Source organism: Zosterops lateralis (genome assembly GCF_965231275.1).
Source record: "Zosterops lateralis genome assembly, chromosome: 3".
Taxonomy (NCBI): domain Eukaryota; kingdom Metazoa; phylum Chordata; class Aves; order Passeriformes; family Zosteropidae; genus Zosterops; species Zosterops lateralis.
The window spans coordinates 16,777,099-16,791,813 of NC_139764.1; the positions used below are offsets into that span (position 1 = coordinate 16,777,099).

The 14,715-nt window shown below is 37.5% G+C and overlaps 1 protein-coding gene across 1 annotated transcript in view; it reads left to right on the forward strand.

Moving 5' to 3' along the window:
- The window catches only part of PPP2R5A (protein phosphatase 2 regulatory subunit B'alpha), a 41,203-nt gene extending 26,488 nt beyond the window's left edge, over positions 1–14,715 (forward strand). The window contains exons 4-13 of the mRNA XM_083856955.1: positions 216–308; positions 2,249–2,379; positions 2,597–2,656; positions 3,865–3,973; positions 6,342–6,395; positions 9,509–9,559; positions 10,269–10,388; positions 10,474–10,601; positions 12,687–12,788; positions 13,496–14,715. Of these exons, the coding sequence (XP_083713081.1) occupies positions 216–308; positions 2,249–2,379; positions 2,597–2,656; positions 3,865–3,973; positions 6,342–6,395; positions 9,509–9,559; positions 10,269–10,388; positions 10,474–10,601; positions 12,687–12,788; positions 13,496–13,628 (981 nt within the window). The 3' untranslated portion in view covers positions 13,629–14,715. The remainder of the gene's footprint in view (positions 1–215; positions 309–2,248; positions 2,380–2,596; positions 2,657–3,864; positions 3,974–6,341; positions 6,396–9,508; positions 9,560–10,268; positions 10,389–10,473; positions 10,602–12,686; positions 12,789–13,495) is intronic.

Here is a 14,715-nt window from a genome sequence, read left to right on the forward strand (position 1 = left end):
CTCTTCTGGGAATTAAAGTTCTGAGTACTTACTGTAATTCTTTCAGTAAATTTCAATAGGAGCTGTGGTTAAGCAGTGGTGTGTTAGGCTTTGATTCCTTTTGTGGTTTTTTTGAGCATGTGAATAGTTCCACTTACTTTGGTGGTGGTGACAAGGCTGAGATCTGTGTTATGGTGTGCTTACTAACTTCAGTATTTTCATTTCCATCTCTGTAGTTGGTGTATGAGTTTTTCCTGAGGTTTTTGGAGAGCCCGGATTTTCAGCCCAGCATTGCGAAGCGATACATTGACCAGAGATTTGTACAGCAGGTAAGAGGGGAGTTTGAAAGTTGAAAGTGGGATTTAAAGATCACCTTTTGAGCTTAATTTATCAGGTGGACTCTTAAAGCTTTCCTGTTGGTGCAGGGTAAACTTCAGTTGTTGCAGCAGTGGTTTCTGCCAAACACTAAATAAACAGCACATCATACCACAGGGGCTGTATGTAATTGGTAACTTCAGGAACACTTTGTTTTCAGATATCAACCTCAGTGCTTTGCAGTGCAAGGTATTTAGAATTTGTAAAGTTCTGTTTTTCATGAATTTGTAACTTAATTCCAGTCAAATCAATAATATGGTAATTATATTTTTGTAGTCCTTCTATATTTGGGATTTTTTTTTTAGTTTTACCATGGGAAAAATTGCAGCAAACTTTTTTCTTGTAAAAAGTTCATGTACTTACTGTATGTGAAATGTGTTTCAACACCTTCTTACTTGTGTTTAGATAGTATAATTCTCTTTACTATTGTGTATTAACTACTGAAGGAAAAATAAAGTAAGAAATTAATTAGGAAAGTAATGCTTTACCATGACAGAGCAACTATGAGAAAGAAAATGAAGGGAGATTTCATATTAAATATAACTTCTCAGGGAATTATTGTGTAGAATGCAGTAACAGCTTTTGGTTCAAGGTGAATTTAATGGGGATTTTTTTTCACTGTGTTGAAATATTTGTTTGCCAAATTTTGTTTGTCAAAATACTTGTTTGCTCAGTATCTGAAGAGTGGGTGCTGGCAGGCTATCACAATACAGCAATGAAAAGTAAAACCACAAGATGGGTGCTTTCCCTCCCTGCCTTCAGTGACTGCACTTAATTTCCACTTCTTTTATGGTTCTGCTGTTCTTGTGTACAAGTGTTGCCTTCTTCACAGTTTTACTCAACTTAGATACAAAACTTAAGCCTGAAGCTGCTGGTGAGCTATTGGCTGTGGGTATCCAGTTTGCAAATTGATCTGTGGTCCTTAAGAGCAGCATTTCAGAGTTTGTTCCTGACATTTCACTTGATCTTTCTCTAGAGTACAAGATAGAGACAATGAAACCAACAGCTAGCTATATATGGGAAAAAACGTAGAGTAGTGACCCTGAGAAATTCCTGCTAAATATAAAATTGAAATGAGCCTGAACCAAGTTCCTCAACAGCTGTTTCCAGTCCCTTGTGCTGCTTGGTACAGGCATACCTAAGCTTAGACCTGAGCAGGAGACTCTGGTGGCTGTTTAACATTTCTGAATATGCTGTTGCTTGGGCATGCAGGGTTAAAAAAATATATAACAAAAATTATGGTCTGTAATGTGGTTAGAGTATTTTTTTATGTCTTTGAGTGAGTATGGTCTTTTCTGTATCCTTGGAAGAGTTTCTACAAGAAAAGTGTGTGGAAGGTTTTGTTAGCTTCTTGTAGCATTTAGTCAGTATTAATAGGGAATTGGTTAATAACCACATATCTTGTGTTTATTCTATGAACTCCTCCTTAATTGTAAAATTTCTTGTATAGGAATGCTTCTGCTTGGCCATCAAGACACAAGTACCATTTTGAGATAAGCAGTAAAGGATTTTAATTAAGAAATGGTAAACATAGGATATGGATTTGATTCATTCTGATTTCTTAAATAAAAAGTGTAAACCACTTACCTACAGTTTGATAATCTCATGTTTGCAATTGCATTTTTATTTTGATAGTATAATAGTTATTGGAGTGATTTTGGTGTCTGTTGTACACAGGAAAGGAATGAAATTGATGAGTTTGTTAGAAAAAATCCACTTTATTAAAAATGTAATTTTCACAGTATATATTGACATCTAAATAAAATGTGCAGTTAAACTGATTCTAGTTTTTTCTAATGTAAACTTGTAAATTAAAAATAAAATTCAAATCAGATAGTAACAAAGCAAAATCTTGAGTCCTTCAAAAGTAATGAGTTTCAATTTAATTTTGAAGTTGTTGGAGCTGTTTGACAGTGAAGACCCACGAGAACGTGATTTCCTAAAGACAGTTCTTCATAGGATCTATGGAAAATTCCTTGGTTTAAGAGCATTCATCAGGAAACAGATAAACAACATTTTCCTCAGGTATGCTCTATGTGTGTGTGAGAGACTAGGGTGAGGAATATTTTATCTTGCCTTCATGGTCTGGGTCTGTAGTGATTTATTCTTGAAATAAAAGACCTGTGTTTGGTCTTTTATGTTGTGATCTTGCTTTCAAATATTTGAAGCTTACTAAAGGTTATTTTTTTGGAATCTCTGATCCTCTGTGGCAGTTTTTGATGGTTGTCTTTTTTGGTAACAGGTTTATATATGAAACAGAGCACTTCAATGGTGTTGCTGAACTTCTTGAGATATTAGGAAGGTAAGTTTGATCTCACACAGAAAAAAAAATAAAACATAATTGTGAATGTTTGCTTCAGCTTTTCTGCTTTGGGAATAGAGGGGGAAGAGAATTATTACAGTAACAAGTGATGAAGTGCAGTCACTGATAATCTAATACTGTCTGGGTTACCACATGAATATCAAATTAGGACACAGAATAAATTATTCTTTTTTCAGTGCAAGTTTTAAAGATGACAGGCAAAAAAACGTTTCTCAAGGGTCCCTGTTTGTCAGACCTATCTACTCTTGCTTATCTTCTACCTGATAGATGACTTGTTCTTTGATTCAGAAAATGAATGTTAACTTTTGCCCTCGTGCTGAAAGAAATGCTTTAATCTTCAGCAGGCTGGTTTTCCTTCAGTTCTATTCAGGAAAGCCTTGTAAGTGTTAGGGGTTTTTAGTTACCTTTTATTTGGATGTTATTTCACTAACTTCAATTTAACTTTGAAGTTTTTCTCTGGTAGTTTTTTTACTACCTTTCCAAAACTGTCATGCATTTCACAGTAGAAAATTGTATTATTGGTCTAACTGAAAATACAAATGCGGTGAAATATTGTGGAACAAATTTTCATGAAAAATCAAGTGATAGGGATCCCATCATTTTCTCAGATTTGCCTAAAATGTAAGGGGCAAGAGAAACTAACCTTTTCTTGAAGGACTTTTATGTGTTCTATAGCTCATCAACTCTTAAATATAAGATGACTGAATCAATGAGACAACTTTTGAACTTTGTTTTTGAAGGGAAAGGTTGTTCAACAATCTCTAAACAAGTGTTCAAACTGCACTGTTAAAATTGTATAATCTATTCTTTTTTCTCTGCAAGTTGCTAGTGATTGTGGGTGAAATGGATCAGCTTCCTGATACATCTGTCCAAGCTTTACAATTGGACAGCAAGACTCACTGTAGATGATTTTATTTAATGGAGGTCATGATAAAAATACTTCAGCTCATCTAATGCTTATCTAGCTTCTAGTGTGGTTCTCTGGTATCCTTACCAAGAGTCTAAACTCACATGATACCAGCATTTTAAAGGTTGTGTACATGTAGAGCTGTTTTATGACTTCAAATTAATCAGGTTTAAAAACTGAATCAGAAATGGAGTTTCAGTTGAACTTACAGAAATTCTTGACTTGCTCGGAAAAAAATATCTTTTTAATGAAAATAAATCCTGCTTATTCATGTTTTCAGTATTATCAATGGTTTTGCACTGCCACTGAAAGCAGAACACAAACAGTTCCTTATGAAAGTTCTGATTCCCATGCATACTGCAAAGGGATTAGCTTTGTTTCATGCACAGGTAAGCTTTTGCCTATTTTTAAGAGTGGTGGGGTTTTTGTATTTACATTTGAAACTGATGAAATTTAAAGCACTATATGTTATAATATCAATATTCAAAAATATTTGCAAATTCAGTCACTTTTTAAAAAAGTCTTCCCGACCTTATATCTAAATGTTAATTTTGAATAATATTTGGCATGTATTACAAGTGAAAGAATGTACCAGTGAGTCAAAGACTTATCAACTGAAGTTGGAAGCTTTTTTGCTTGTAGTCTTGTCACACTTTAAGCTTCATTTAATCCCAGGGCCTTGTGCTGTTGTAATTTCCTTTATGTAACTTAAATGCTGTGTGTAAAGGAACTTTGGGTATGGCCAGGTATTTATTTCAGAAGCATTTTTTTCTTTCTAAAGCTGCACCAGTGATGGGGTGGGAGGGAGAATGTTGTAACCATTTCTAAATGGCAGAAAGGCACAGTAGCTCTCTGGATCTGCCAGGAATTATGTAGATCCATGACACGCTGTCAGAATGCTGCAGTTCTTCAGCTGACTTTGATTCTTATACTTGCCACAGACATTCAGCATTTCATTTGAGGAGTAATCTGTATCCCTTCCAGACATATGGCACTTCAAGTATTGAATATGGTTGATGTAAACTTGAAAGTCATTCTACTGTGGCTAATTAAAACTTGCTTTGTGACTTAGCTCACTAGTACTGCTCCATACAGACTAAAGATACAAGAAAATGGGTTTCTAATTAAAGTGAAATCATTATGACTGTATAGCCTACAAACAGGATCAAGTGAAGAGCTCACTTAATTCCTAATTTTCACATGAAATTTTAAATTAATCAAATCACTTGTCTTTGTAGTTTATTGCCTTGCTGCTCCATGAAATGAGTCAGTGAAATGAAAGGGCCCGGTCACCTCCCAAAGGTGTTCTCACTGACACATCAGTACAGCAAGCTGCCTTTTTTTGGGGGATACATTTGATCCAGTTCATGGCTACTGAAAGGGCACTGTTAATTCAGCTGTACCTGAAAGTAGCATTTGTCCTGCTGACCAGGCCACTCCTCTGTCCCTTCATAAAACACTGGTGCCAGGTGCACACACAACACTGTGTGTTTCATCTTGTCCTAAAGGTCTAAACCAGTGTTAAATCTCCTTTGCAATCCCAAGTGGCCTGGTTGCTTTGTTGCTGAGTAAAGTATAGCCTATGCTTAAAAGTTAAAGCCTTAAAGATGAATTAAGCTTGAGTCTTTGTGTCTTTGAACAGTAAAGCATTACTGTACTGAATATACACTTATAATGGGATTTATGAGATTAATGTGTGACATTTATTATTTTTTGAATCTATAGAAATGCATCAGTAGCCTAAGGGCAAAAGAAATAAATTAGACCTGTTGCAATTACAGCATTGTAATTATCTGCTTTGCCATAACAGATTAAAAAAAAAAGAAAGGTAATACTTAAGTACAAGCATGCCAAGTATTGAAATGTAATGGATATTACATAATTTTTGTCTTTGCTTCATCTTGTGAAATACTGTGACTTTTTAAAAGTAGTCTTAATGGAATCTAGGATTGTAACTAGTTCTGTAATAGGATTATTGTATGGTTTCTGCATGGGATGATTGTTTACTTACTCAACTATGTGCTCAGTAACTACACTCTGAGTAGTTAAATAATATTAAATATCCTTGGCCTGAGCAGGCCCTGCACAGAAAGCAGGAGAGGTTGGGAGAGCAATGCTGGTGGTTAAATCACATTCTGCTTCCCCACTCCTTCTGCCTTTCCACAGGCACTTGTTGGCCATTGCTGCACTGGGACAGGACACTCAGCTGGGCAACAGCTGCCTGATCTCTTGTGGCCTTGGAATATGTTCAGATTCTTTCACTTGTAATCTTCCTACTGAATGTTGTGTGCTGTAGATTTCTGGTACCTGAGCGGTGAGCAATGTGTGCTCAGTCAAACCTTTGTTACAACTTGGTTTTTACTGAAAGTATGGCCTTTTTTACCCAATGTTTGAAAGTGATAGCTTTGTAATGTTAATACAGGAGTTGATGTTAAGAAAAACCTGTCTCAATATGGGATCTGAGTTAGGGAAATATCTGCCAAGCTTAAAAATAATTTTCTTGGTTGAAAAAAAAAAAAAAGATGATTTTTGGTATGCAGGAAGTTTTTTTTAAGATAGAGCAGGTCTGTATATCTTGCTGCTTTAATTGCTGTTTTGTTTAGTTTGGACTAATATGAAATGGCTGTGTAGGGGTGTCTTGGGTTGGGTTCCCCCCATGATCTGAAGTGCTTCCATTAGAAGTCGTGATACTTACTAATGCTGCAATGTCCAAACAGTGTCTACCTAAACTAAATAACCATATGACTTCCATTCCAGCTCGCCTATTGTGTTGTACAGTTCCTGGAAAAAGATACAACTTTAACAGAGCCTGTAAGTGTTTTTCAGTTGGATGTCTTTCTATTTTTAATTTTAATTAAATATTGCAGTGTAACCTGTTGAATTGTACAGCAGTGCGGTGTTATCCTGATTAAAGAGAGATAAGTAGGATTTTTTTCAGGGTGGGGAGGAATGAAATCTAGAAGAGTTAAGAAAATTCTGTGTTTGAGAAGGTACTTTATCTCTTTAGCTGTGGCCAAGATAGAGCACAGATTTAACTAAAAGTTTGAACTGCTGGTACCATGCAAACTACCCCAAATGAGAAAGCATGTCATGACTCTATTCTCTCCTCATAAAGACTAAAATTTCAGTGGTTTTGGTACTGATGGCTTGTGCTTAGCCACTGCATGAAGCTGAAATATTTTAGGGAATAAACAATCCCGAAATAAAAGTTGAAAAGAAAAACAACCCTTTGTTTATACAGAAAGAACTCTGAAATTCCAAATGTGGTGTTTCTGTCTTGCCTATTCAGTTCTTGGGGTGCCTCTTGGCAGTCAAAACTCAGGTGCTTCAGGCATCTGTGGGTTTTGCCAGACTGAATCTCCCGTGATACATATTGACAGCTCAGCTAAAAAGGGTTTATGCACAGGCTTTGGCAGGGCCCATGGAGAAGAGCAGAGGCTCAGGGCAGTGAGCCCGTGAGGAGACAGAGTGATGTCAGGCCAACTATAAAAGAAACTGGTTTTTGTCAGTCAGGAATATCTCCATTAGGGCTTTGTTGATAATTTAAATATTTTACCCCTTTTGTGACAGAAAAATGAAGAACTTACACAAGACCTAAATTTTTCTTCTATAAAGAAAAAACGATAAACAGCTGTGGGGAAAGCAATATTGATCTTCACTGAGTGGTCTTTCAGTGGAAGCTTGTTTTTCTGCTCAGCCATTTCAGCTCACCAGTTATTCTGTCAGTGGTGGGGGGTGTCTATGGATGTGCCTTGTGTGCTTGAAGCATCTTTTTCCCCCTGTGCTGCAGTGTTCCCAGCCACACTGGTCAATAAGCTTATTTTGTGGGATAGGAAATAGAAAGTAATTGTGTAACTCCATATTCCTTAAGCCAAGTGAGGAAACAACTCAGGCATTTTGACAGTTAAAGTTGACATGCGAGCTGAAAATGTGTAGTGTTACATAAAAACCTGCAAGATTGAATGAAGTGACAATGTGACAAGGTCGGAACTTCCTGACACAAATTTATGGAAGTGTGGTGCAGCATCCGAGCCCAAACTGCTGTGAAGAAGGCAGGGCTTTAGGGCAGTGCCACAGTGCAGTTCTGAGGCTCATCTGGACTGTGGTCTGTACAATTGTGGTTGTTTCTTAATCAGTTAAACATGAATTCAGGCTGGAGAAGACACAAGAACTCATTGCAGAGTCACTGCCTGTGTTTGCTTTGGTTGTTACTCTGGAGGTGTAGTAAAAGTTGCTTTATAAAAGAATTAAATAAGATAAGCAAAGCTTTAAGAAACTTTCTGAAATGCTTGAAAAGTAAATGTTAAAATTTGGGGCAACTGATGAGATAGCACTGGAAATTTTTCTTGGCTTTAGGTCAAGTAATATTTTAAGAACTCCATTGAAAGGCTGTCTTCACACATACCTTACTGTTATTTTTCTGGCAGGAATTGTCACTCAGGGTCAATTTGGAGGACATTCAATCTGAGCTCTTGTAGCTATGGTAGTCTGCCTCAGGTCAGTCCTGATGTTTGCAGAGCTGACAAGAGGAGTTTGTTACCTAACCCTGCTGAGTGCAATGGCCTTTACATGGAAGAAATCAGGGTAAATGTGCAGTCCTTGTACATGAGTTAAGTTTTCCAGAAGGTGCCTACAGTTGTAAGCCACTTCTTGGGAATCCTGTAGCTCAGGGAAGAGTATTAATCTTGAGTAGTAAAAGCAGCAGTCCATTAACATAAATGTGCAGGTATCAGCTTTTTAACATAAAAGTGTAGTCAAGCTGGAAGCTGATACTCCAGCAAGGAGGAGCAAGGAGTAGGTTATCTTGTTGAGGTGTGCACTGTTATACTCAGAACATGTTATTTCTTTAACAAGTTGAGAATGTCAAGTTAAGAATGTGTGTCTTCTCTCTAGTAAAGTATATTTGTGCTGGGAAGTGCACTTTAGTCATGTTAGCTTTTTTCTCTAGAAAGCCACTTTTGACAGTACATGTAGTTGTTAATAAAGCAGCCAGATGGAAAGCTGAAGGAAAAAAAATCAACATGACAAAAAGCAAATATGGAAGGTATTTAAATAATTGAGTAAGTTTTCCCTTTGGATATGATCAATTTGGTGCTGTTGTATCATAAAAAATAGAGGTTCTTTCCTCAGAATGAAAGTTTATAAGGCTCTGAGAATGTTTCTGCTTCTGGAACATAGATGCAGCTTTTTTTTTTTTTTTTTTTTTTTTTTTTTTCTTTTTTTTTTTTTTTCCATTTTTTAAAGCCAGCATTCATTTTGTAATTTAGATACCATGTGAGATGTTTATTTCTAGGAAAAATGCCTCCAGCCTTTCTTTGCTGTATTCCCTCCATTCCTCTTGGGGGCTGTACTTTGCAATTAATTTTCCAAAATTTGTTTTTCCAGTCCTGTGTAAGGTAGTTTCAAATGCAGATACTATAATACATTTTTTCTGTAAGTTCATATTTTTCTTACTTTAGTTTCCAGTCTAATATGTCAAATGGTAGCAGAGAAAAGGAAGAGTTGGAGGCCATGGCTCCTCTGTGGAGCCCTGTCAGCATTTATTGTTTCCTCTCAGGCTTCAAACCTTTGATGCCAAGGCAGGTGCACCCCAAAGTATAGATGATTAGAAGACAAAAAATATTTTGTGAGATTTAGCTACCGGGGGATAACTTCACTCAGTGATGCTTTGATGTGATCAGCATCCTGTCAATTAATGTGAGTACTGGGATGGGAGAAGAGTGTGCATGGATAATCACAGGCACACAAAGCAATAAGGGTCTGAGTTATTCTGATAACATGAACAAGACAAACATTTAAATGAGTGTTTATTCAGTTTTCATTGAACCTCTGGATAAGGAAAAGCAAGCCAGTACTTTTTTCTTCCTTATCAAGTACATAGTAGAAACTTGTCCTGCTTTAACTTGTTTGTATTTTTCACGCAGGTAATCAGAGGACTGCTCAAATTTTGGCCAAAAACGTGCAGTCAGAAAGAGGTTGGTTTTGTGTCTCATTTCTGGTGTCTGCTGTGATGTAAAATCTTGTGGGGCAGATTCACAAGCCTTGTCTTTCCTGTGCTCTTCAAGAGATCTTGCAGAAAACTTGCACTTCTTGAAGCTTCTTGAGGCACTCACCTTTGTCATGTGACTCAGTCTGGTTTCTTCTATGTAGTTAAAATGAGTTTAAAAACCAGGAGTTTGATTTATCCTGATTTAGCCAGATTCTGTCCCCACCAGCTCTTGAAAAGTGGGTCCCTTAACACTCTCGTCTGTTTTTCTGCAAGTGGTGATAAATTTTTCTGTGCCAGATACAGAGTTCTGCTGGTTGCAATTTTATATGGGAATTAACTACTTATCACTTCAAAAGCTACTTCAGTGATCTCTGATAATCTCTGCAACCATTCTTGAAATAAGATGCCCTATTTTTATATTTAACTGTAAAACCCCATTTTCTGCAGAAACAGTTTGGTGAAGTATTCAGCATTTATACGAAAGAAGTCCAACAGGAGAGCTGTAACCTGTTAGCTAAGAGTGATGATTGACTTTTAGACTGCAAAACCCCTGTGATTGTCTAAATGCCTTATAATGATGAACAGTGTTCTTTGCAGGATTCATGACTAATGTATAAGCTGAATTTTGTTTGCTTTTGTTTACAGTGGTGATATGAAACATTCTCATCCTTTTTTTTTCCTTTCTAAACAAACAGGTAATGTTTTTAGGTGAAATTGAAGAAATCTTAGATGTTATAGAACCAACACAATTCAAGAAAATAGAAGAGCCTTTATTTAAGCAAATATCCAAGAGTGTGTCAAGTTCACATTTTCAGGTAAATAAAATAAGTATAAAAAAACCCCAAACAAACCTTGTGGTAACTTATTTTATGGTTATGAACCTTTAACTTTGTGTTTCAGGTTGCAGAAAGAGCTTTGTACTTCTGGAATAACGAATATATTCTTAGCCTGATTGAGGAGAACATTGATAAAATTCTACCAATTATGTTTGGCAGTTTGTACAAGATCTCCAAAGAACACTGGAATCCGTATGTAACATTTCACTTTATCTGTGGCACCATAAATAAATTGTCCACTGGTTGAGGTTTGGATTGGGAGCTTGTAAATGTGACTTCATTGTTACTTAAATTAGATGAAATCCATGACATTCTGGGTGTTAAATGGAGTGTCACCTTCAGCTGTGGTGTTCTTTCACTGATCTGCACTGTTAGGATAGAGACCTGGAATTTACTGGAAAAGTGTGAGGAAATTGGATGTTGGTCTTTATATTGTAATCACATCTGATCCTTTGTGTTAGTTCAAACTGCAAATTAAAGCTGCTTAGACCAAAGCAATTTCCAAATTATGTTTTGCTGTCCTTTAATACTTCAGATGAATGCAGTTGTCTGTGTCTTCATAAGTGTTTATTGCTGATCAGTGAGATAAGAAGGGGAAAAGATCCTACCAGAGAAAAGCAACTCTTATAAAGGATGGTAGGACTGAGAAATGAGTGACCACTTTATATTTAGTGCCACAAGTAAAATATTTGGTATTCCTGTGTTTGAAAAAAGCAGTAATGGTATTGAAATACTGAAAAGCAAAGCGTGCTGGTGCCAGCACCCTGAGCTAAGTTGCAAGTTAATATGCAGAATTAATAATAAGAATAAGGCAAAAGCCAGGGTGAGCAGGAGCCTCCCACAGCCCTGCAGGAAAACTGATGTCCTGTTTTAAGCCCTTGGAGGCTTTGCAATCATTCTGGGTTTATCTAGATGGTGTGTCTAGTTGAAAACTAGCAGCTCTAACTGAATATAAGCTTTGGGGAATAGTCCTTGGAGTATCAATGTATTTGGGACCTCAACAAATTTGGAGGATGTCCTTTGTTCCCTATCTGCAGGCAGAAGTTGCCTTTATGAAGGAAGATACAGGATAATTGCCTACTTGAGGACAAGGAAGTTTGCAGAAGAAAGTCTAATCCTTTGATTCTAATCTGTTTTGGAGGGCAGCAAAATATGCTTTTTTCCATCTGGTTGTCTGATATGGACTCAACTTCTTGCTGAAAATCCAACTTTTCTTCTCAGAAAACCAAAACCTTAAATAAGCTTTTGACCTCAAACCACATGAAAGCCAGAGTACAAAAAAAATCAAATTAAAAAGATAAGTGTATAAACAGTCAAAGGATAGTGTGCATTTTGAATGGAATGAGCACAAGGCTCTGATGAACAGCTGGGAGATTTCCTAGTGGTCACGATGGACAGAGTGCACTGAAAAGGCAAACCTGGTTCTTTGGTTATTTCCTTAGTGGAGTTTTTTGACTCCTTTTTCAAAGTCACAGGGCTGCAGCTTTGCAGTCAGTGGGGAACTGCTAGTGAGGGGGAAGAAGGCAGTTTACCTACTTTGTGCATAGTGATTAAGCTTAATGACAGGCATTTTAATGTTTAATTTTATTGGGTTTTTATTTCTTTGTGTAAATATGAGTGGGTTTAAAGGAGATAACACAATGTTTAAGATGGTCTACTGAAATATGAGTACTTTCACAAAAAGAAGGGTAGTGCAGGACTACAGGCAGCCACGTAACACACAGCCAGTGTTGCTCAGGCTGGTGAGTTTAGGGAAACTGGGGTATCCAAAACCATTATCTGATATCCTTGATTCTAGTTCTCTAGCAAGACTCCTGCTGCCCAGAAACACTGCAAGGAGAGCTTTCCTGTGTTAAACCACACTAAGCCTGTGGCTTGTCTGCTGCCTTCTTGAAGCTACGAGCCAGAAGTTTTCTTTTTCTAGACTCTCATATTTCATTGCTCAAATATTACAGAGTTGTTGTTAAAACGTGGTTTATTAAAGGTTCACATAATTGAATGGCTTTAAAGTACAGCCACAGCATGAATAATTATATCCTGTGTAATTACAGAAGTCAGGAATTTAAGATGAAATAGCCATTTCAAAAAATGTTTAACTATACTATAATTTCCTCTGTAAATTAATAAAATGGAAAGGATTTTGTTTCAGAAACTCCTTGACCTTACAGTAGTATCTTGAATAAGAAGCTCAGAATCCTAAAAAGAAATCACATGCTTGTTCTCTGAAGTTAACTTTGTCAACGAGTAAATCTAATGGCTGTGCCACTTCTGTTTCAGAACCATTGTGGCACTGGTGTACAACGTGCTGAAAACGCTGATGGAAATGAATGGCAAGCTTTTTGATGAACTCACAAGCTCATACAAAGCAGAAAGGCAAAGGTACTGAGCCTTTTTCCACGTTCCCACTGATGGATATGTCCAAGCTGTAATTTTGGCTGTTGCTCTGCTGTTGTGGCTGTGGGGCTCTGGAGCTGTTTGGTGCTGGGTGTCCCATGGGGGAGCTGAGCCCAGAGAGGGGACAGGAGGGCCCAGGCTCCCCATCCTGCCTGGGCAGGGATGTGCTCCCTCCTGGGTGCTGAAATGGGTCTCAGGTGCTGCTGGCTGTGCTGCCTCAGGTGTCTGAAGAGAATGGAGCTGGACTTTTCATAGCTCAGCAAAAGCATTGCTTACCCTACTAACCTACTCAGCAGCACTGCTGGAGTCATGGAGGCAGGGCACAAGTGGCCCTTGGCCAGCTGACACCACTGCCAAGCATCCTTGCAGTAGCTGTGTTCTTCCCACCAAAAATTCTCAGTCCCCTAATTTGTGTGCATGTGATAAAAAACCTCCTTAAAACAGCAGCCAGCTGCGCAAAGGCACCCTACAGCAATTGTCTGCATTTGCTGGAGCAAAGGTACAGTTCATCACTCACCATGACTGATTTGTTATGCTCTCTTTTTAATTGAGGAAACTGTAATTGCCTCTAAAAATAGCTTTGGAGAAAAAATTTAGAGAGGAATTAGTAGATGCAAGTCACAGTTAAGTTACTGTGTCTCTAGACTGTGCTTAAAACACATCTGAGATTGATCTTTCACTCTTTTCATCAGAGAGAAAAAGAAAGAATTGGAACGTGAAGAGTTGTGGAGAAGGTTGGAGGAGTTAAAGCTTAAGAAGGCAATGGCAGAAAAGCAGAACAGCACTCACAACGTGCTCAATGCACACAATACAAGTGCCAAATAAAAGAAATGACCACCTCTACTCGGCAGACATTCTTTTTTTGTACCCTTTTGAAATATATAAGGATTTGCAAAAGAAACCTCATCAGTATAATGGAAACAGCCAATTTTTTTCTCTGGCAAATGTAAAGATTTGAATTTAAATACAGCAGTTAAGTGATGTCATTACCACAACACATTGTAAATTTGTCTAATTATTGATATACTGTCACTTCCAATGTTTCATAGAACTGAATTATCATCCTTAATGAGTGAAATAATTACGGGAGTGGTGAGAATTATGACTTGAATTTTTGATTGTGTTGCACATAGGTGGTATAGTTTGCTATGTACACATTTTTTCCTTGTTTTATATGTGCTTTTCACATTGCTGCATACTTTGGTTAAGGTGATAGAAAAGGCTTCTAGTTGTGCTGTATTTTCTCAAATAAACCAAGGTACGTTACCAGTAACTTGAGATATTCAGTATATGCCCCTTACAGCATTGAAAGGAACTTGGATACAGAGCTGTCCTTGAACTCCTGATTGGATTCAGATTTAGATTGATACAATGCTCACATTAGAAAGGAGGCGCGGTAGGGAGAGGATCAGCTGCAGCAGGTTGGGGTGGCCAGTGCCTCTACCCCATTCCTGCTGCCTCTTGGGGCCTGGGCTAGTTAGGGATTTCCTCCTGCTACAGCTGAGGATGGAGCTTCCTCTGGAGAGCCCATCAATGATGCTCCTCATCAGCCCAAGGACCCTCCAGAGTGGTGCAGTCTCCAAGAGAGACCCAACTTGGATGTTTCTGCATTAGTTTTAGCATCTCATGGACTGAAGAATGAGACCAAAATTGGCATTAGTATTTTTTTTTCAGTAAGGAGGGAAGAATGTAAAGAAATTATTCCTTGTTTTCTTTAAAGAAAATGCAGTCTGTTTCTTAAAGGTGGAAAGTTGACAATAGAAGTCTTGTCTGTTTACTTGATCAAGTATTTTTTCACATCTTTTATCAGAGTACCATTCCAATCTCTTTAAATTGCAGTTGTGTGGAAAAATTTTGTAATGAAAGATCTTTGGGGAATTGAGCAGCATTCAATAAAGTCTTTATGTTTGTA